The sequence below is a fragment of the Silurus aristotelis genome, assembly GCF_946808225.1.
Source record: "Silurus aristotelis genome assembly, chromosome: 19".
In the NCBI taxonomy this organism is placed as follows: Eukaryota; Metazoa; Chordata; class Actinopteri; order Siluriformes; family Siluridae; genus Silurus; species Silurus aristotelis.
The window spans coordinates 11171011-11193153 of NC_139592.1; the positions used below are offsets into that span (position 1 = coordinate 11171011).

Genomic DNA, 22143 nt, shown 5'->3' on the forward strand with positions numbered 1-22143 from the left:
GTACATTTGACCAAAAGACTTCAAAGAATGTGAGTTTCATTCAGTATTTATTAATGATTAATTCTGTACACCATTGCAGGGTGATAGACCACCACACCTAGGGGCAACCCGGAGGATTCTTACACTGACATTAGAACTGGTAAAAGCTCACACTGAGAGTAACCCAGCGAGGTGGCAATGCTACCTGCTGCATGTCTATAACACTGTTACAGCCAGGGTGGGAAATAGTGTGAGTTGCTATAAGAAAAAAAAAAAACATCAGTCTCTAATAATATGCATATTAGTCGTATAATATACTGGAATGCCACACAAATCGATGCACAGTAACGTGAATAAAAAGTAGGCCAGAAAACAAGTGCATCTATTCACAGCTATTTTTTTCATAAAGAAAAGGGTTGCATTTGGTCAAAATATTACAATGGTGTGTTTTTAATGAAATGTTTATGGATTATTAATTATGGACACCAGTGCAGGGTGCAATACACCGCCTTCAAACCCTTTCAAAAATGAATTCAATGCCACAAGTATAAAGGAATTACATATTTACATAATAAAATTACTATTAGCTGCAAAAGGGGAAAAAAGAGAAGAAAAAAAAAACAGAAGGAAATACAATTTCTCTTTCAGAGCATTACATGTTTTCTCTTTTTCTGTGAGAGATTTTTTTTTTTACAATTTTCTTATGTATAGGATGTTTTCCATACAAAATAAACAAAAGTATAATGTGTTGTACTTTACATGCCAAATAGTCATTCCCAGTCCCTCATCTATGAAGCAATAAGATGCTCCGTGACGTCCACTGAAATGATGTCAGGCGACACAATCCGGCGAACGCGATTGGTCGATCCGAGCGGCCCTGAACCCGCCTACTTCAGTCACTTCCGTCTCGGTGTCAGCTGCGTTCTGCGTCCCAGCAGTCCGAGTGAACCAGGCGCTGGATTACATTCTATTCAAATCAGCGCAGGTACGAAACCAGGTGTTTATAAGCGTTTAAATGAAATCGCATACTTTTGTGCAGATGAAGCAGTTCGATTCCTGGCGGTTAGCTGACAGCTTTAGCTTTAGCCCTCATGCTTTAGACATTGGGAAGTGAACGCTGTTGGTTAGCATCCGCAACGAGCATCAGCTGCTGTGTCGAAACCGCAGAGACTTTCTTTTTGACTGTTATTACTGAGGTCAGAGATTGATTTTATTAATTAATATTGTTAGTTAGATGGTTATCTTATTAGCGAAGAATAGATCAGGACAGCTAGCGAGTTGATCAGCTACGATCAGGAGGCATCTGGTTCATTAATGTATGCATTATGTGTTGACTCATAAGTGTGTGTTCTCAATGTTCTCCTTGTGCTCGGTTGTTGGTTAACCGACTTCTCTTGGAGTTAATGTTACATCTCTGTTTAATTTACTGGCCTTGTCTGACATGTGTACAGACTAGAGGGACTCACAAGCAAGTCATGATCAGTGTCCTAACACTAAAGATTTGTAAACAAAAAAGTCTTTAGATCCCTTCATTAGATTTGATGCACAATAATATCCTAGATGATGATGATGATGATGATTGTGAAAAGTGGTAGCTCTATGGTTAAGGCTCTGGGTTACTGATCAGAAGTATTGCCAATCTGCCATGCGTGGGCCCTTGAGTAAGGCCCTTAACCCACTGTGCTGTATGATGGCTGACTTGTGCTTCCTCACATCGCTGGGATATGCAAAGAAAGAGTTTCACTTGGGTTGTAATTTACATGTGTCGAATATAAAGCAACTTTTAATAACCAGATGTTCAATTCTAGGTTTTGTAGTTTGCTGATTGTCGGGATCTCACGTTAGTGACTGATCATCCCTCAGAAACTTTCTTGTGTTGAAATGGTTCGTGATATTGATACGACAGACTTGGTTTATTGGTTTATCTCCTTGGGTGGAGTTTCTTTACTTCCATTAGCTGCACCTGTGTAAATACTGCACTACCACTGTACTATACTATATGGGAAGTGGAAGGACAATGGCTCTGTGTTATTGATCGGAAAGTCGAGGTTTTATGCCCCAGTATGGCCAAACTGCCACTCTTGGGCCCTTGAGCAAAGCCCTTAACCCTCTGGGAAGACCCCGGCTTCCTAACGTCACAGGGATATATACTCTACACACTTCTAAGTCTTGTGTACGTACTTTTAACTGTAACTCTTATTTCAAAGTTCAGATTTTGAAAAAGCTCCAACTCCCCTCTGAGAGTGTTTTAGACGACTCTGAAACTCGCATGCAGTACTTAAATTAGTGAAGATTACAAGTCTGAGATTGTTTCATCAACTGCTTTATCGTGGTCAGTGTGGGTCTGGAGACTAGTGAGAATGCCAAGCTTGAGGCAGGAATGCACACTGGGAAGTGGGTGGAACCTGGAGTAAGGCCATACATCCACAGGAAGACCCACACAGAACTGTGCATAGACGTACATTACTACTAGGCTGCAGAGTTGCCAATGATATTCGATAATGTCTGCTTTGATTCTCATCCTGTGAGCCTGTGTAAGTTGCTGCTTCACGCCACGCGTGTTCTGTGCCGCACAAAGTCGGCGCGCGATTCGAAGAAGTCTGAACTGAAAGCGAGCGTCGGATTTCCGTTTGACTTCGTAACAGGAACGGTCCTGACCTTTGTGCTTAAACAAACCTATTTGCTTCACTGTATACGCTTCATGTGAATAGTTAATCAAACGTGTCCATTTTTTATGTTGGGAGTTTTTCCGATTGCGTGTGTATGAAATTCTATTACAGGTGACTCACAGCACTGCTTCATTTGCAGCTTATTGGTTTTCGTATTGGAAAGGAGTAAGGCAGTAAAATGAAGTAAAGCAGGAGAGGCCAGTACTGCTACTTTTCATATGTGTCATCATGTACATGCTGTAAATGCGCACACTGGGTCAGGAAGCTTGAGTTCGCTGCTGCACTGAGCTCGATTTTAGCAAAACCTTCGGGAAAGAGGAAGCATCCTATCAGTTATCATACAGTTACTTTACAGTTCCATATAGTTGAGGTGATGTGAAATTTCAGCTTTGATGCTGATCTTGAGTTTGATGTATTTAAAGCAAAATAATCATAATAATAATAAAAAACCTTCTCCTGTATGATTGACTACCACATCATTTCATCTGCAGCAGGCTTAGGAGTCTTGTCTTTTTAACCTGGTAGGATTTTTAGACGTTAACCTGTTTGTACTAATGTGAAGATTTGTGTGTTTGACTTTTCCAGTGCATGTGTCTTAAGTTGCTCTGGTCTGGGAAACATTCATTGTTATATATTGTTATGAAGCATCCGTAACACTTGGGTGTCTGATCAGTCTCAGGAAACGCGCATGTTTACGTGAGCAGATGTTCCAAAGATATAACGACCAGATTACACCCATTTCTCTGAACAAACACATTGCAATCTCATTGGCAGTGTGAAGTTAATAAGAGTTGGGATTGAGATTAGGTTCTGGGCTCGTTTGCGTGTGAACGATGGCTCTTGTGTTAAGACCTGAGAGACAATACAGCACCTGCATGCTGCGTCATCAGGTGTCATTCGACAGGGCATTTCCGATCGAGCTTTAATGGTCCGTGCATAGCGCAGCTCTCTGTTCACACTGCAGAGCTGTGGGTGGTGTAGGGGTAAGCTGGATCTTTTACTGATTTAGTGAAAACTGGAGTGTTTTGCTTTAGGGCTGTGTGCAGGTGGAGGATTAGATCCACTTTACAAACAAAGACTCGGTTCTCAGATTTCAAAGGATTTCAGATCTTGCACGGTTCCTGTTAGACACGCTGTCTCGTGTGAATTTCTTTTACTGACCTGTTGGTCTGTTTTCACATTAACCCCATGACCAAATTACTCCGAATTGATAGCTATCGTCTTATCCCTGTCTGAAGAAACCAGTGCAGCAGCGCTTTAATACTTTGGGTTGTTCAGTTCTTCCACCTCGTCATCTGGACACCGTATAAACAGTTTTTCTGATAACATCTAGTATATTGCCAACAAGCCAAATCGAATCTTGTGCCTCATATGGCTGCAGTGCTTTGCAGTGCACTGATTTTACACGAAATCTCTGAATATTGTAAATAGCGAGCAGGACCTAATGCATGTGCTGTCTTGTTTCTAGGAGCTGAGACATAATTCCGATGGTTATCTCTGTGGCATGTCCTCCTGTTCAACACCACTGTGTTAGTATCGTCTCCCCGTGACGCCAGTACAACAGCTGAAACAGTACCAACCAACAAATTAGCACCTGAGCACCATGCTAGAAAGATTTCAGCACAAACAAGAACGTGTTCCCTTTAACGTCGCGCGGTGGGAACCATATTCCGTTGATTTGAAAGTTCGTCATGAGTGTTAATAATGTATCAGGATTCGGAGAAGGTCAAAGCTGCATTGCTGATCTCCAGCTCACTGTAGCAGCATTAAAGCTCTATTGTCTTTCGGGGAGGCTGCTGTTTTGTCGTGCCTGGCCATTAACGGCTCCGCAGTACAGCGTGTAAAACTACAGTAGGTCCGTGAAACAGACACCTGGAACACACTGTACTTCTTGTACAGTCATGACGCTTAAAGCTGAACCTAGCCCTTTAAACCTGTAAAGTAGTTATGTATTGACGGGCAAATTTGATTAGTGAAATTTGAAATCGGTTTGCTCTGGGTATCGGACTGGAGTCAGCAGGGTTCTGTGTTTTTAAGGATCAAATCGCTGGCCTGATTTCAACAGTGTAAGTTTGCATACGAAATGTAGGGGACACTCAACGACGATGAGGCAAAGAACTGCCTGACGTCAAGCTCATTAAAATGGTCAATAGCCATTATTGAGAAGTGAAAGCTGTGTTTGATGGTGCAGTGCTGGATTGGATTGAAAAGATAAAAATACAAATCAGTTTTTATTATTTTATATATGAGATCAGAATTCTGCTCTTAAGTAGTGCAATAAAAATGTATTCAAATGAATGATATTACTTTTCCATATTCTAAAGTTTGTATGCTGTTTTTTGCACCTCTCGACTGCTGCTACTGCTTTTTTTGCACTGCATTTTGTTTGTTTACAAATACTCTCGGTTATAGTATTTATAGTCCTCTTTGCACAGTATTGTATATTCAGAGTATACAATAGGTTTAATGGTCGCCCACTATCTTGTGTTATGTTCAATTGTCGCACACTGTCTTGTGTTGTCTGTCCGTCTGTCTGTCTGTACTGTTGTCTGTCTGTCTGTCTGTCTGTACTGTTGTCTGTCTGTCTGTACTGTTGTCTGTCTGTCCGCCTGTACTGTTGTCTGTCTGTCCGCCTGTACTGTTGTCTGCCTGTCTGTCTGTCCGCCTGTACTGTTGTCTGTCTGTACTGTTGTCTGTCTGTTCTGCTGTCTGTCTGTCTGTACTGTTTTTCATCTGCACTGTTTGCACTAGTTTGCACTCGATGCATTTTATGTAGCTGCGGATTACTGTAGTACTGTAACTAACTTTTTTCCGCTACTTATGGTAACGTGTTTATCATGCTGATATTTAACCGTTTGAATGCACACCTTCCAGCCAATCAGAAGTATTCAGACTGACCATGGACTGGTTATGTTTACTGATACACAGCTAAACCATTTGCATTGTCACGGCACTCTGAGCTCATCTCGCAGAAACATCACGTAGCTTCAGTTCCGAGAAATCTGGTCTAATATCCACATTTTAGTATTGTGAAAATCTACCTGTTGGGAGTTTTTCATAAACACCATAAACACCACAGCTCATGTTACCCTCCACGGTGGAGCTGATAGCCCAGCTCGCAGTCAGCCAGCTTGGAAATGTTTAGAGTTGAAGCGAGCCGAGCTCAGCACTTTTTCACAAGTTCACAAGAAGCTGCTGCAGAGAGCGTTATCTTAGGGCACATCTGTAGAGATGCGCCTCATACGCCCTGTCATTAGACCTCATACGCTCTTCATAGTAAGAGCGTTTTTTTTAGTAACAAGTACATCTCTGACATCTCACATCTCGAAAGTGGAATCGAGCTCCGTTTTGCTACAGCGTTTATACACGCTGTTTACACGAATCGGTATTTTGGGATGCATGTCACGTCCTTGTGAAATGTCTTCAAGTATTGTGATATATTTTTGTCAAATCATTTAAATTGTTAGTTTTAGCAGAAGCCTTCGCTCAGAGTTTAATATACAGGGATCAAATCCTGCACACTAGTGCCTGTGTTCTTTGCTCATGTTAGCCAATCTGTCCATTAGCTGCAGGCATACAGTGTGTACTGGGTGGTGATTGAGTCCAAAGATCAGTCCTTTAACAAGCATATTTCAGCATGCCTGCCTATGGGTGGAGATACCTATCTACCTCTTACCTATATTTCAGTGTTGTGTATAGAATAGGGTGATGCTTGCAAGCACCAAATTACCCAAAAGCTCTAAACTGATTCATCATTTCTGTGAACTCAAAATGAAAACAAACATAAAAGCTGTAGAGAAGGCAGAGAGCGTCATTTATGCCGAGCCGTGTTCCGTTTGACTAATTGCGTTCCTGCATATTTAAACACCCTTTTACAGGCAGATTCGGCGCGAGGGCCGTGCAGTCGAGAACATCAGTTTCAGGAACGTCAGGCAAGACTTCGTGAGGGACCATGTTCTAGTGGATCGCTCTGGCTGTCCGAATATACAATGAACAATGAAGACGAGTTCTATGATGCCGTCACAGGTGAGTACACAAACTCTCAGTCAGTGCCCGGCAGATTACTGTAACTGTCCATATGTATTATGTATATATTCATATATACAAAATCATATTGGTTTAAAATTATTATTATTATTATTATTATTATTTTTTTTTTTTTAAGTATCTCTATAAAACATGCTGAACAAGCAGCATTTTCCAATGATCTTTTGCATTAGTATGATTCGTTAGATTGAACTCTAATTGTTTATGCCTTTTAAATCAAGTAAAAAAAATAAAATTCTAATTTTATTTGTCACATATATTTATACGGATATATTTGTACGACTGTCCAACTTGTAAACATGAAAAAAATACAATACAAGATACAAAATAATCTAATAAATAAAAGAGTAAAGTAACGTCAAAATAAATAAAATGAGTAGAAAAGTAAAAAGCAGCGTTTCAGTACTGGGATTACGAGCTACAATACTACCAGTGTGATGGTGGGTGGGGCGGCACTTTTAGTTAATTCCAGAAAGTTCAAAACACCTTGTGCAAATGTCATTTATCTCGTAGCTTTTTTTTTTTTTTTTTTTTAAATAGAAAGAAAAAAGCCGTTTTTATGATCTGCAATGTAGAATTTTTTATTTTTTTTTTATCATGTGAAACATGGAATGGGTTTAAAAATTGATTTTTAATTTAAAAAAAAATTTCCATCTTACTTTTCATCCCTGCTGAGCTGTAGGGTTTGAATGTCTATTTTCTAAAATATGAAGACTTTTCATAACAAGTGACAGGAGTACTTGCACTGGAATTGTGTAATTAATATGAGAAATAATTGATATAAATCTGGAAATTTTCCCACAAAGTTGTAATCATTAGAGAACATGGGTTTAGGTATAATGTGTCTAGACGGATTTATTAGAAATTTAGCGCTGTGTGTTATCAGTGTTTCTTTTGGCACCTTTACTAAATGACAGAATGATAGGCGGAGCTAAGAATAGAGCAGAATACTGATTGGTCGAAGGCACTTTGACAGAGTTCCTGATTAATATCCCTGCTATTTATTCAACACATCAAATAATGAGTCTGCTGCCATTTCCAAATGGTTCATTTGGATTTAGAATCAAATAAATCTCCAGAGTTGATATGTTGATGAATAGAGGTTAAGCAACACTGAGCCATTGTTTGCAAAGTGCATTGCTACTAAATAGATGGAAATGCAATGCTGACGATAGTCCTGGAAACGACTTGCCACATTTCTCTTACCTCTGTTTGGCACTCCATTTTAACGTTGCTGCTTCTAAACGAGTCCCACCAGACTGTTTGTTTGCGTTTAGCAGGCCGGAGGAGCACAATAGCCTGGCACCTGGGTATCATCTTACCTTCCCTTTTTGCCCACGCCGTTAATAATGTAGCAGACTGGCTGACAGCTCCTGTCACTGCTGCGTGCACCAAGATAAAAAAGGAAAGATGGATAAATCAATAAAAGGGAGAATCGGACCGTCAAAGCCGTATAATGTTTCGCAACTCTTTGTTCCAGGCAGGTTGTATCTGATAACAAAAGGTCGTCACGACCCGGCGTATAATCCGCCGTATCAAATCACCACGTTCGCTCATTTACCCTGAGCCCCTGTGGTCATGAAAATAGCTTAAGGCTGGGGTTTTTAAGGCTAGAGCTCGGTTGCTGAGCTACGCAGACCCCTTGTAAATGCCAAATAGGGCATTCTTCCTTTGGTCATAGTGAGGGGCGGTTGAATACAAGTCTTCCTAATTTTCTAAAGGAGTTTATCATTATTAAGGGTTCTCCTCTGGGAGTTAGTGAGGGATGAGAGGAAGCTGTGGTGCTGCTGTGAGACATTCAGCTGAAATTAGTTGTTGTTTGGTTTCAGTCCAGACTCTCGAAAGCTTTACATCTAGACTGGGTGCGAGGGAACATGTAGGGACTTGCGTTACATACTGTATGTCTATGGCAGTTATGTAAAGTATCCCGCAAAAGTGTATACTGTAGAAATGAAACCTGCATATACTTTAGAGTAGTCAATGTGCAGCTTGTATAGCAGTATAGATTTACTGTCTTCTGAAAATAACTCAACATACAGACATTACTGGCAAAATAGCTGGCAAAAAAAAAGTGGGTGCACCCTAAGTGATAGCTGTATATCGAAGCCACATGCATCATGTATGTTCTATGCATCATTTTCATGTTTTTGTCTGCTTGACAGGACCATACAAATTTGTGTATCTTGTATTATAAAAACTTGGTGCTTTGAGTACAATTCTCTCATACTGACCACCGAATGTTCAACATGGCACCTCGTGGCAAAGAACTCTCTGAGGATTTGAGAATTAGAATTGTTGCTCTCCACAAAGATGGCCGAGGCTATTAGAAGATCATAAATACCCTTAAACTGAGTTACAGTACAGTGGCCAGGGTCACACAAAGGTTTTCCAAGAAGGTTTCCACACAGAACAGTCCTCGCAAGGGTCGATCAAAGAGGTTGAGTCCTCGTGCTGTGCGTCAAGTGCAGAAGCTGCTTCAAAAACCAGACGCATGAATGCTACCAGCATTGCTTTAGAGGGTACAGAAGCGGAAGCTCCGCTTGTCGGTGCTTAGATCATACGCTGCACACTGCAACAAGTCGCTTTGCATGACCGTCTTCCCAGAAGGAAGCCTCTTCTGAAGTTGATAGAAAAGCCCTCAAACAGTTTGATGAAGACAAAATGTCCAAGAGCATGAATTACTGAAACCATGTCCTGTGGTCTGATGAGTCTATGATAAACGTGTTTGGCTCAGATGGTGTCCAGCATGTGTGGCGACACCCTGGTGAGGAGAACCAAGAAAATTGTGTCTTGCCTACAGTCAAGCATGGTGGTGGTAGTATCATGGTCTGAGGCTGCACAAGTGCTGCTGGTACTGGGAAGCTGAGGTTCATTGAGGGAAACATGGATTTCAACATGTACTGTAGTATTCTGAAGCAGAACATGATGCCCTTCCTTCAGAAACTGGGCCGAACGGCAGTTTTCCATAATAACTCCAAACACACCATAAAGATGACAACTGCCTTGCTGAGGAAGCTGAATGTGATGGAGTGGCCAAGTATGTCTCCACACCTGAACCCTATTGAGCCCCTGTGGGTCATCCTCCAGCAGAAAGAGGAGAAGCTCCATGATGTCATGAAGAGAATCCCAGCAACAAAAAATATTGACACTTTGGACACAGTTTTGACATGTTCACTTAGGGTGTACTCAGGTTTGTTGCCAGTTATTTAGACAATAATGATAGTATGTTGAGTTATTTTTTAGAGGACAGTGAATCTATACTGCTATACAAGCTGCACATTGACTACTCTGAAGTATATACAATTTCTATTTCTAGAGTATTGCCCCTGGAGAAGATTCATTGCTGAAATATGAGGGGGCACGAATAGATGCATACAGTATCTTACAAAAGTGAGTACTTTTGTAAGATACTGTATGCATCTATTCATGTTCTCTGGTTGACGGAGCGTTTGCCTGCGTCGCCGTGTTCGTATCAGAGACAGCTAATGACTGAGCACATGCCTGCATTGATTTCTTAGATATTATGCAGCTTCATGGGTGTGTTGTCTGCGTATCTCCCTGCCTGATTTATTTTTGTCTGACAGGCTTGGATTCGGACGAGTCATGTGAGGGCACTTCAGAAGCCAGTTTTAAAGATGCAGTAGTGGATGCTGGTGCTGAGAAGAACAATGGCACAGTACAAGCGAATGGAATCAAGAAACGCAGGTAGAGCCAGATTCCTTGGAGGGATTCACCCCTAGGGTTGTTGGTCTGTTTCTTCTGAAAAATATGTCAGCTATCCATGCTGCGGTAACTCCACATGGTTCCGCCCAACGCGGCAAGTCCGGTGTGCTAACATGGGTACGACTTTACCTCCTCAGGTCAAACCTTCCTGCCCCCATGTTCTCCAGGAATAACTTCAGTATATGGAACATCCTGAAGAAATGTATAGGACTGGTGAGGCCATTGAAACACAACAGCTAGCGACTTATATGTGTTTTTGGCTGCGCAACCAATCAGTTATGTTGCTGTTGCAGGAACTGTCTAAGATCACCATGCCCATTGCGTTCAATGAGCCGCTTAGCTTTCTGCAGAGAATCAGCGAGTATATGGAGCACACGTACCTCATCTACAAAGCCTGTGCCGAGTCCGACTCCATCGAGAGAATGCAGGTGCACATAAGCAAACACATGACCAATTTAGATCATTGGTGTATAACATTTTAAAGGTATCTCAAAATTAATGTCTGTGTATTATGTAAGATTGTGACCTAAAAGTTTTATACAGTAGATCTGTATATCAAAACTTGCCCTAAATGCATAAAGATTTATTACTACTAGACTTTTCTTTGCTAGAGCAGGTTATATTTGCGTGTAAATCATCTGCAAAAACAAGAGCAATTTAGTTTTCCCTATGGCAAATTTACATGGAAAAATATATTTATCATGGATAAAGTTCAGCCATGGTTTTGTTTGATTCTGCTTGCTTCCTGCCAATCATTCTTGCCCTCGTTCCCTCAGGCTGTAGCTGCCTTTGCTGTGTCCGCTGTGGCCTCTCAGTGGGACCGTACTGGAAAACCATTTAACCCTCTCTTAGGAGAAACCTATGAACTCGCACGGTAAACAATAAATATATGCATTACAGATCATGACTATGGGTTTACACACTGCCTTGTACATTTAAGGTTTTGGTGTGAAGAATCATTACAGTGTTGTATTGGGCATTACAAATGTGTGCTTGTGTATGTTATTAACTGCAACAGCCAGGTTTGATAACATCTGAGCAGCTGCTAACTTGAGAGTAAAGAAGGCCAGTAATAACCACAAGAGCCAGCAAAAGTTATGCACGTAGCAGTTTTTTGCTTTCTTACTCCAAATGAATAGTCGAGATCTCAGCCACCATCCATAGCAATTAATCTTAAAAGCTTGTGCTGCTAGTTTGTTCAGTTTGCAGCTGCAATGATCGATTGTCTTTCGCAAAAAACGTGTGTATGCAGGTCATTGGATCAGGTCTGTTTAAGTAATGACAAAATGGTTACTTAAGTAGTACAGTTCTATACTATATGGCAATAAGTTTGTGGACATCTTATTGTCTTGCCCATGGGTGCTGGGTGAGCATCTCAATCTATATTTTGTACTCTTTTGTAATCTTTTGTACTCTTTTGTGCTGTTATAATACCTTCCATTTTTCTCAGAAGGCTTTCTACTTCATTTTTAATTGTGCCTCTCTGTCTATTTGATTATTACTGAGAAGAGCATTAATGAGGTCAGGTGCTGATGTCAGGAGAGGAAGCCTGGGGTGCAGTCGGTGTTCCAGTTTATCCCAGTGGTGTTCAGTGAGGTTGGGGTCAGAGCGCTTCATGGACCTTGCATTAATTGTGTGCAAGGCCATTGCCATTCTGCACAATGAAAAGGGGAAATGCAGTAATACAACACACAAAAAAACAACAATTGTGTGCTTCTAACTTTGTGGCAACAGATTGGGGAAGAACCAACAATGAGGCTCTTTTTAGAACCCACTTCAGTTTAAACTGGCATGATGTGAACTGAAGTTTACAGAATTACATTAAATATGTGTTGGCCTATAAGAGCAATATATCTTCCTTCCGTTTTCTTTATCATCTGTCTCTTTCTCTTTCTTAGAGAGGATCAGGGCTTCAGGTTGATCTCAGAACAGGTGAGCCATCACCCACCAATCAGTGCATTCCATGCCGAGGGTCTAGCAGGGGACTTCCTGTTCCATGGCTCTATATATCCAAAGCTCAAGTTTTGGGGCAAGAGTGTGGAAGCGGAACCAAAAGGAACCATCACGTTAGAGCTCCCCAAGTGAGTCACACCCTGTATGTGTGATTAGATTAATGTTAGTAGATAGTGGACTTAACCCTGACTTACTGTCTTACCAAGGGCTGTGTGTGTGTGTGTGTGTGTGTGTGTGTGTGTGTGTGTGTGTGTGTGTGTGTGTGTGTGTGTGTGTATCAGTCAGTGTATATTTACTGTGTTGACTGTGGTTTTTCTGGATCAATCAGAATATCAAGGTTCTTGATTTCTGGCCAGAAGTGTTCTGTGGTTGCTGGGTAACTGGCTGGTCACATGCTTTCTGTGTGTGTGTGTGTGTGTGTGTGTGTGTGTGTGTGTGTGTGTGTGTGTGTGTGTGTGTGTGTGTGTTTGTTCCTTGCAGGCACAATGAGGCATACACATGGTCAAACCCTTTCTGCTGTGTACACAATGTCATTGTGGGCAAACTGTGGATTGAGCAATATGGCACTGTAGAAATACTGAATCACAGGTACATCACTGATTTATTTACCACATTAAACATTACAATTTCATGATAACCTAAGAAATTAAAATGACTTACCTTTGCTTGCTGAGGGACGAAAATCCAAAGTATAACTTTGTCCTTTCAGTGTTAAATTGTTCTTTGACTATTTTTAAGAATATATTAAATATTCTGTTTTAATATTGATATATATTAATATATATTAGATATTACTCTATATACTGACTACTGTGCATTTCCACATTTTGTAGTGTAATCTTTTTTTTAAATCAAATAATCCTTAACGGAAAACAAAAGAGTATAGTTTAACAAAATTAAAAAGAAATGCCACAAAAGTGAAGGTATTTGAAATCCAGTTAGAAGAAAAACAGTGAAATAAACGGTGTGCTCTGTTGTGATGAGACCGAAACCGGGCGTTTTGGCTTTGAACACAGTAACTTGCATGGTGGTGGTAGCAACTTTTGGTGGTGATGCTTTTTATTAGCAGAGACAGAGAAAATGATGAGACCAATCCTAGAAGAAAACCTGTTTGTCTGCAAGAAAGTCGAGAGAAGGTTCACATTCCTAAGTACATTACCACAGCTACAGTATGCTAGCGTGCTACGTAACCAAAAATCTAAAATGATCCTGTGTGGACAACGACATTAATCTGAATAAAACTCTATGGCACAATTGGACAGTTTGGTCTCTAACCAATTTGGACATTTAGCCAAGGAAATTGGGCAAAACATCAGAATCTATATTTGGAAGTCGAAGTAAGTAAAGGTGGTTCTGCAAACAGATAGAAGAGGTTGTAAAATTGTTAAAAATGTATAGGGCAGTGAATCCTGTTTTAGTTTGTGTTGGTACGATGATCAGAATGAATCACAGCCCTACTGTTATGTACTGCACTGGAATACAATGGCACAATCTGAAAGTTCGGGTAGGAATGTGTAAGTAGGAGTAATGTAGGTCGAGATGCTGTTCGATTTAAATGTATATAATCTCTTGCTGGTTAAATTAACAGTACTGGAGAGAAGTGTGTGCTAAACTTCAAGCCCTGTGGGATGTTTGGCAAAGAGCTACACAGAGTGGAGGGATACATCCAGGATAAAAGGTGAGAACTGCTGCGTGATACGATGTTATCTGATAAGATGCCATTACCACCCAAACAATATCATAACCATATCATTTTTTTTATTTTTATTAAATAATGATGTCATACCGTGTATTTATTTATCGTTGTTGCATATATCTACAAAACATGAATTCTGAATGCTCTCAACAGTCACCATTAGCAACTTCTATTTTTTTTTTCTTATGTAGTTAATAAAGCAGAAAAAAGAAAGAAATCCCTCCACCCTCAATGCGGTCTCATGTCCGAAACTGGTGCGCTGTTGCGCAAGGTTTATTTGTCACATACATATTGCATACATATGATGCAATGTGAAATGTTTTTATTTCCTAATCCCACAGTGCAACAACAAAAGAGGGCCAGCAATGAACTAAGGACATAAACACATAATAGATGCAGAATATTATAGGGCTGAAAAGATTTCTCGAGTCATTCGAAAACAAAAAAGTAATCTACGTTTAGTTCATTTAACTTCACACGGAGCGCTGTGTTTCCCCGTGTACCTTTATTACTGACTCTGGAACACAGAAGACGCTGCAGAATGAAGAAATGGAGGAACCAGGAGAAAACAGCGAGGGGTGAGGAGAAGGTTTATATAGAAGCCCGTTTTCGCAACATAAAAAAACAAAAAAAAGTTTGCCTAATTCCGACTTTATTGCTCACAATTCCGACTTTTTAAAAAAAATATTTTTATATCTTCAGCCAATCAGTCAGCGTCACCCCCTCTGTAGCGTCAGAAAGCTTTACACACTAAAAATCAAATAGGCGACAATCAGTAGAATCACATGGTATCAAACTAAGCCTCCGGTCCCTGGAGAGAACTCTGTCTAACAACCAGCTCTGGAGGAGATGGAACAAGACAGATGAAGCAGACGAGGCCTCATTCATAAACCATCAGCTTTAAACTTCAGGCCTACAACAGGGTTGTCAGATTGGAGTGTTTTATAGAGTTACATATGCACTGACGGCTGATCAAATGAATTCTAAGGTTTAACGTGGTTGTAAATATCTTAACTGTATGTCGCTTTAAGAGGAAGTTGAATTTTAGACATTGGATTTTGGATCTGGCGGTTGTGGGTTTGAGTCCCGGCCATACCAGGCTGCCGATCTTGGGCCCTTGAACAAGGCCCTTAACCCACATGGGTGTTTGGTTGTGGGAATGGGGGTAAAGTACTCCACCATGGAGAAATGAGAAACGAGGAGGGTGTTGGGCTAGCAACCTGACCTCGTAAACAAAACTGCTACAGAAATGCCAAGTAAGCCGTCAGGCCCTTGCCATCAAAACAAAAAAAAAATGATGATCTTTTCTAGTCTTTAGTCCAACTTTATTTGTTAGATAATGGTGGCATAACCCTGCAGCTGCTGTGTTCCTCTGTATAGAAGCTGAAATGTGTTTCTGGGTCAGAATAAGCTTATTCCTAAAACGTGTTTTTTCTCATTGTGCACATAAGAGAATGAGTCATTGAGATTTTTCTCTTATCCTGTGTGTTTGTGTGTACTTTGTCGTAACCAAAAGCAGTACTTAACTCTGCGTTGATTTTGAAATGTTTAAAAAGAATTGACATTTATTTATTAATCTGCTTTCTTAGGAAGTAAAATTAAAACTACTCCCTTTAAACTTTCACTGGAATTTAGGGCTGCTGCTATCGATTATTTTAGTAATTGAGTATTCTGACAATTAGTCGAGTAATCACATTTTTTATATATATATATATATACTGTGTGTATGTGTGTGTATGTGTGTGTATGTATGATATATATATATATATATATATATATATATATATATATATATATATATATATATATATATATATATATATACGTACTGTATATGTGTATGTATATGTGTGTGTGTGTATGTATGTATGTATATATATATATATATATATATATATATATATATATATATATATATATATATATATATATATAGTGAAGAATATTGATAGTGCATTTAATAGCCATATTACATCAAACTACAAATACAGTTGACTTAAAAAGTCACTCCACAGTGGCCCTGTAGAGTAAATTATGGGAAAAATATTTGTTTAATGAAACTCATAATTATAATGTTTTTCATAATCACAGTATCGTGAGGTGTTTTTCTTGTCTCTGGAAAAGCTGCTTGGAATTTTACACAAACTAAATCCGTGTATTTATCACCAGCTTTAAAAAAACCCTGCTTTTAACCTGCTCTACACGGCCACTGCGGAGGGACTTTTTTAAAACACTGTATATAAATAAAAATGTTAAAATTAATTTCAAATGACTTTAAAAATGGTAACCGCACTGTACGGTTATTCTTTGATTTATTTTGAAATGAGTCCAAAGTTTCTGGCGTTTTCTTTGGCCTGAATCTTCTCCTCACCCCTGGCTGTTTTCTCCCAGCTCCATTTTTCATTCTGCAGCATCTTCTGTGTTTCCTGTCCAGAGCGCTCCAGAGTTAAGCGGGTGGTGCGTCAGTAATAATGGTCTGTGGGAAACACAGTGCTCCGTGTTTAGTTAAGTGGACTAAACGAATTTTTATAATTGATTTACTCAATTAATCGTTACAGCCGTACATGAGTTTATAAAAGTATTTGCCTTTAAATTTACTTAAGTATCCAAAGTATTTTTTTATGGCTATAATGTTCCTATCATAATTCTTATCATAAGACTGTTGCTTGATCAACCCAGTTTGTGTGAAAAGACTGTTACTCTTGGCACACTAATCTATTAAAAGTTCAATCACTCCAATAATTAAAATGATATTAATGAGTCAAACACTGATTGATGTCTATTAAAATTATGAGCCCAAATCCTTCTTCTCAATTACTTGAAAATAAGGCAATTAATGTTGTGGCAAGTTCGAGTCAGGAGCTTCTTCCATCATTTATTCCTCTCAAAATATTCTTTAAAACAGAGCACGCATCCACTCATAAAAATCCATTTAAAATTCTCCACAATTTTAAATAGGTTCTCTAATCTGATAACCAGACATACACCTTTAAATAAAGGATACTCACCGCCAGGGTCTCATCGGAAGTTTTTTTCTCACTGTTGTCTCTGTGATGCAGTAAGAAGAAGAGATGCGTGATCTATGGAAAGTGGACCGAGTGCATATGGAGCGTAGATCCGCAGGTGTACGAATCTCATCGCAGGAACGATAAAAAAGCAGAAGCCAAGAAACAGAAACCGGTGAGAAAACAATATAAAGATACATCTTTTTTGCTTCATTTTTGTAATTCGTATTCTTTGAATAAACTTTCAGTACATCCATGTAGATTTTAACAGTATTTCACCCTGGTTCGACCCACACGACTGGCAAAGCAGGTCGAGCCATACTTTATTACTGTTTTTTCCCCCAGTTTCCTCGAGCCTCAGATTCTTGTTTTTGGCTGATAGGAGTGCAAAATGGATGAAAGATGATCTTTTTTTTTTTTTTTTTTTTTTTCCCCCAGATTTGAAATGTATGAAAATGTGATGTGTAAGACCACTACTCCCCTTGGCATAGAATTCCTAACACATTCTCGAACCTCAGAACTCATTAATTAAATCATCTGTTTATAATGGCACTGTACTGCCCCTACTTACAAAATGCTCAAACCTGCTTGGCCAGCTGTTCATTCAGAGCTATAACCATGGCCATAGTATTTCAAGTAGGCAGAATAGGAAGCCAAGCTCCTTTTGAGGCAGCGTTTATTATGACTGAGCCTCTCCTTTGTCAGTTTGATCTGATTGGATACTCAGGTATTCTGTTCAATTATATTAGCAAAGTAAGATGAAAAGATGAATTTTTGTGTGTGTGTGTGTGTGCGCGTGCGCGTGAAGGAAGAGGCAGATGATGCAGAAAACGACGATGCAGATGACATGCCGGAGGTACAGGAGACTGTAGCTGTGATCCCTGGTAGCACACTACTCTGGAGAGTGTGTCCTAGACCATCTCACTCAGCAGAGGTAGAAACACACACACACACACACACACACAAACCTCAGTGCCTCAGAAAGTGTAACTTATCACACTGATCTCCAATGGCCTCTTGTGTCTCTACAGATGTATAACTTTACTAACTTTGCCTTCACATTGAATGAATTGGAGCCTGGCATGGAGGGTATTTTACCCCAGACAGACTGTCGCCTACGACCTGATATAAGAGCCATGGAGATTGGAGACATGGGTAATTTTTTTTTAAGTCCATGAACAGCCCATTTCTGGAGCTACTGCTCAAACTAAATTATCAACAAATACTTCTTTGCATGGAAAGATTTATTATAAAGAGTGTGTGTGTGTGTGTGTGTGTGTGTGTGTGTGTGTGTGTGTGTGTGTGTGTGTGTGTGTGTGTGTGTGTGTAGATGAAGCCAGCAGGGAGAAGGAGAGGCTAGAGGAGAAGCAGAGAGCAGCTCGGAAAGACAGAGCAAAGGAAAATGAGGAATGGTCTACTCGGTGAGCACTGAACACAATTCTACAATACAAATCTTTTATTTCAAATCACTGTCAATTTCCTTGAAGAACACAGAATTTTCAATGTCTGGACAATTCCTAGTGAAACAGGACCCCCCTCCTTTTTTATTTTATTAGTCGATAGCTTTTCACTACCTACATTAACAGCCAAGAATAAACCAGACTTAACAGTTAGTAGCAAGGACATGAGCCTAAGCTGCATTACATGTGGAGGACTTTCTCCACCTTTGTCAGCTGTTCCAGTGGACCTCAGAGAATCAAAAAAATGCCCGTCACAACACCTTTAGCATACACAAGTATGTCCTTCTTTAAAGTGAACGAATTCAAGACGTTTCCTTCTCAGTCAACCTATAGTAGGAAAACTGAGGTATGCGTTTGAAAGACACGTTCATGACACGTGCCTGTGAATTTTTTCACTTTTGGCAAGGTGATTTTAACATCATCAGAGTGGGACACTTCAGATTCCAGAGAACCTTTACCGTAATTTTAAAGCGCACCCAAATAAAAGGCCGCACCCACTGAATTATACAAAGATTTTTATTTTGAACATAAATAAGCCGCACCTGTCTATAAGCCGCAGTTTCTACATTGAAACTAATGAACTTTACACAGGCTTTAATGAAAGACAGTGTCTGTTACACGGCTTGTATCTAAACAGTAGCCTACCAAGAAAGTCATTGTTCAATGTCTTTCTCCTTCCTGTCACACCTATATTATTTCTGGAGTTTTTCTTTTGGCATCGTCGTACGTTTAAAAATCACCATCAGTGAAGCTTTTCTCCCGATGCCGTGCAGCTCAGAACACAGGTGAAGTGTGTGTTTTCATGCCCGGTTGTATTCAGCGTGACGAATGATTCGCATTTCCTGTAGACAGTCCGAGTGAGCGGCAGGTTAAACATCAGAGGAACCACATCTGTATTTATTACGTGGTGCGGCCCGATTCAGTGGGAGCGCATCTGATTTAATATAAAGAGTTTAATTGGTTCACCTGAACCAGTTTGGAAATTTCATTGGTCTAATGTTATGGGGCTCAGTTTTTTGGCATGAAACTTGTAAAACCGGGAAACTCCATAAATTAGCCGCTTAATTGTTTAAGCCACGGGGTTGAAAGAGTGGGGGAAAAAGTAGCGGCTTATAGTCCGGAAAATACGTTAATTTAAAAGGAATTATTCAAACCTGCCCAGAGAGAAACAGAGAAACTTGTACAATCTTGTGGACTATGTTTAAATATTTGTACAAAATATATAAATATATAACCTCAAGTGGTATCTATGCATTATTGATAAAAACTGAGTTGAGAAAAAGCATTTTACTAATGATACTAAATACATACTGTAACTTAGTTATAAATATGTTATAGATATGAGTTTTGACTAATTTCAGCTTCTGTTAAATCAATGAAGGGTGACTGAATCAGATACAAAATTTTAACACCATTTACTGCAGAACGTAAAAAAAAACTACATTTCTGCTCCGTCTCCTACAGGTGGTTCGAACTGGGAATAAACCCGTACACAGGATCACAGGACTGGCTCTACACTGGAGGCTACTTTGATAGGAAATTCACAGACTGTCCTGATATCTACTAATGAGGGACCAGCATTCACTTCCTTTCTTTTTTCACCCTCACAGCATCCAGCATCACGTCATATATATATATATATATATATATATATATATATATATATAAAGAGAGAGAGCGTACATTTGGAACTGATGCATCAGCATTAACTGGTTTTTCCATCTCTCATCCAAGTATTTCCAGTACATCACACACTGCTTATCAGTAACGTCAGTAATTCGGTGTGTATTGAAATCAGGGATTGTAGGGCTCGTTCGAGTATTTCCGATGGGTGACAGAAAGTCGAAGACGTGATCACAGCCCTCTGAATTTCTTGTTTTTTTGTTTTTTTTTTCCCTCTTCGTTAGTTTTTCCCCTCTTCAGTTCGGTGGGTTTTTAATCCGAGAACACTGATTTTTTTATTATTTTTTCCATATATAACATAAAGAAAGTGCAAAAAAAAAAAAAAAGACGTGGGACTGAGCTCTGCCTTACACCTCTTAACACTCCCATTACATCACTGTGAGCTGATTCAGTTCACTTTATTACTCCATGACCAAACCTGCAGCTCAGTCTGTTATCACATTCCGTCTCACGGCTCCCATTTCCTGAGTACACGCTCAAATGCGAAATGAGAATCGATACAAACGACAAACATTTGTGACATTTGAGAGCACTGATGTTCTCCATCCAGCACTTACCTGACCAACGGGCCACTGTTAAAGTAGTCAAATTGTGATGATGAAAATAGTAATAGTATTAATAATAATAATAATAATAATAATAATAATAATAATAATAATAATGAACTGCTCTGTGTGTGTGTGTGTGTGTGTGTGTGTGTGTGTGTGTGTGTGTGTGTGTGTGTGTGTGTGTGTGTGTGTGTGTGTGTGTGTGTGTGTGTGTGTGTGTGTGTATACTGCATTTGGGTTTCTCAAAATTCTTCACTTGGAGTAATAAGCTAATGCTTGTAGTTCTAATGGGTTTGGCAAATAAAAAGAAAAAAAAAATCTAAAACTAAAGCAGTTTATCACGGAACCCCCCTCCCCCTCCCTCTTCGAGGCTCATGCGATGTGTGACCATTTGTGTTGTGATGCTCTGACAAGATAAAAAAAAAAAAAAAAAAGATATGCATTCGGTGTCATGCCTTCATAGCATTGATGTTGCGTTTTGTTAGCTGTCGCACTTCCTTCTGGTTTGGGTTGACTTTTATTACTATACTATAACATTTCCTGCAGTCGCTTTCATTCAGTTTGTCCTGTTACATCCATGTCAGTATATTCACCTTCACGTTGTGTGCATGATCAATATTCCTTTGCACAAGTCTTGTGAGAGCAGTCACAATCTATGCAACATCACATGTATAAAATCACTGTATATTAGCTGTATCTGGTCTAAAGCTTGAGAAATAGCGTGTCGTTTAGTCCTACTGGAGAAAAAAAAACAAATGTCTATAGACAGTTTTTTGGGAGTGTAAAGTTGCAGCAGAGAATGTGGTTGGCTAATATTTTTTCTCTCAGCGCCCACAGTTGTTCCTAAAAATCTTCCTTTCTCTTCCCTGAAACTCTAGTTATGATTTGTGCAGGAGATGATCGTCGCGTTGACGTTTCCGAGTCACAGTGATGCTAGACTTTCATGTGTTTTATTGTAAACACACTTTTTTTTTTTCATTCAGTGCCTGAGTTTGAATATTTTTTTTTGTTTTTGTTTCTCAATCCATGTCATGGGTGTTTTAAGATTTCTTTAAAAGTATGCCTGGTTTTTTTTTCCCCTGTACTTTTGTGCATGTATGTAACCAAACCCCCCCCCAACACATACACTTTCTCTGCTTAATAATTTGAAGTATTTAGTGAAAATGTTTTTCACACCCTGTATGAGTACATATGTACAGTGCATTACACTACTTAATTGCCTCCATTAAACCGAGTCACTCCTCTGTTTAACTGTACATTCGATTATATATGAAAACTAGCAATATAAAACTAATACAGATTTTATTCGGCTTTGTGTGGATTCATTTTGTAAGTCCAGTGTGTTGCCATTTACACATCACTGTACATCATATTTCAGTG

The 22143-nt window shown here is 39.5% G+C and overlaps 1 protein-coding gene across 1 annotated transcript; it reads left to right on the forward strand.

Annotated features, from left to right (window-relative positions):
• Nucleotides 1-821: 821 nt before the first annotated feature.
• osbpl2b (oxysterol binding protein-like 2b) lies at nucleotides 822-22068 on the forward strand. The gene is made up of 14 exons (XM_083570207.1): nucleotides 822-964; nucleotides 6527-6674; nucleotides 10280-10400; nucleotides 10556-10631; nucleotides 10712-10846; nucleotides 11195-11292; nucleotides 12317-12499; nucleotides 12852-12959; nucleotides 13960-14049; nucleotides 17127-17247; nucleotides 17881-18006; nucleotides 18104-18227; nucleotides 18403-18493; nucleotides 19997-22068. Exons 2-14 carry the CDS (start codon nucleotides 6638-6640, stop codon nucleotides 20097-20099), a joined length of 1413 nt encoding a protein of 470 aa, XP_083426333.1. The 5' UTR covers nucleotides 822-964; nucleotides 6527-6637; the 3' UTR covers nucleotides 20100-22068.
• Nucleotides 22069-22143: the final 75 nt, after the last annotated feature.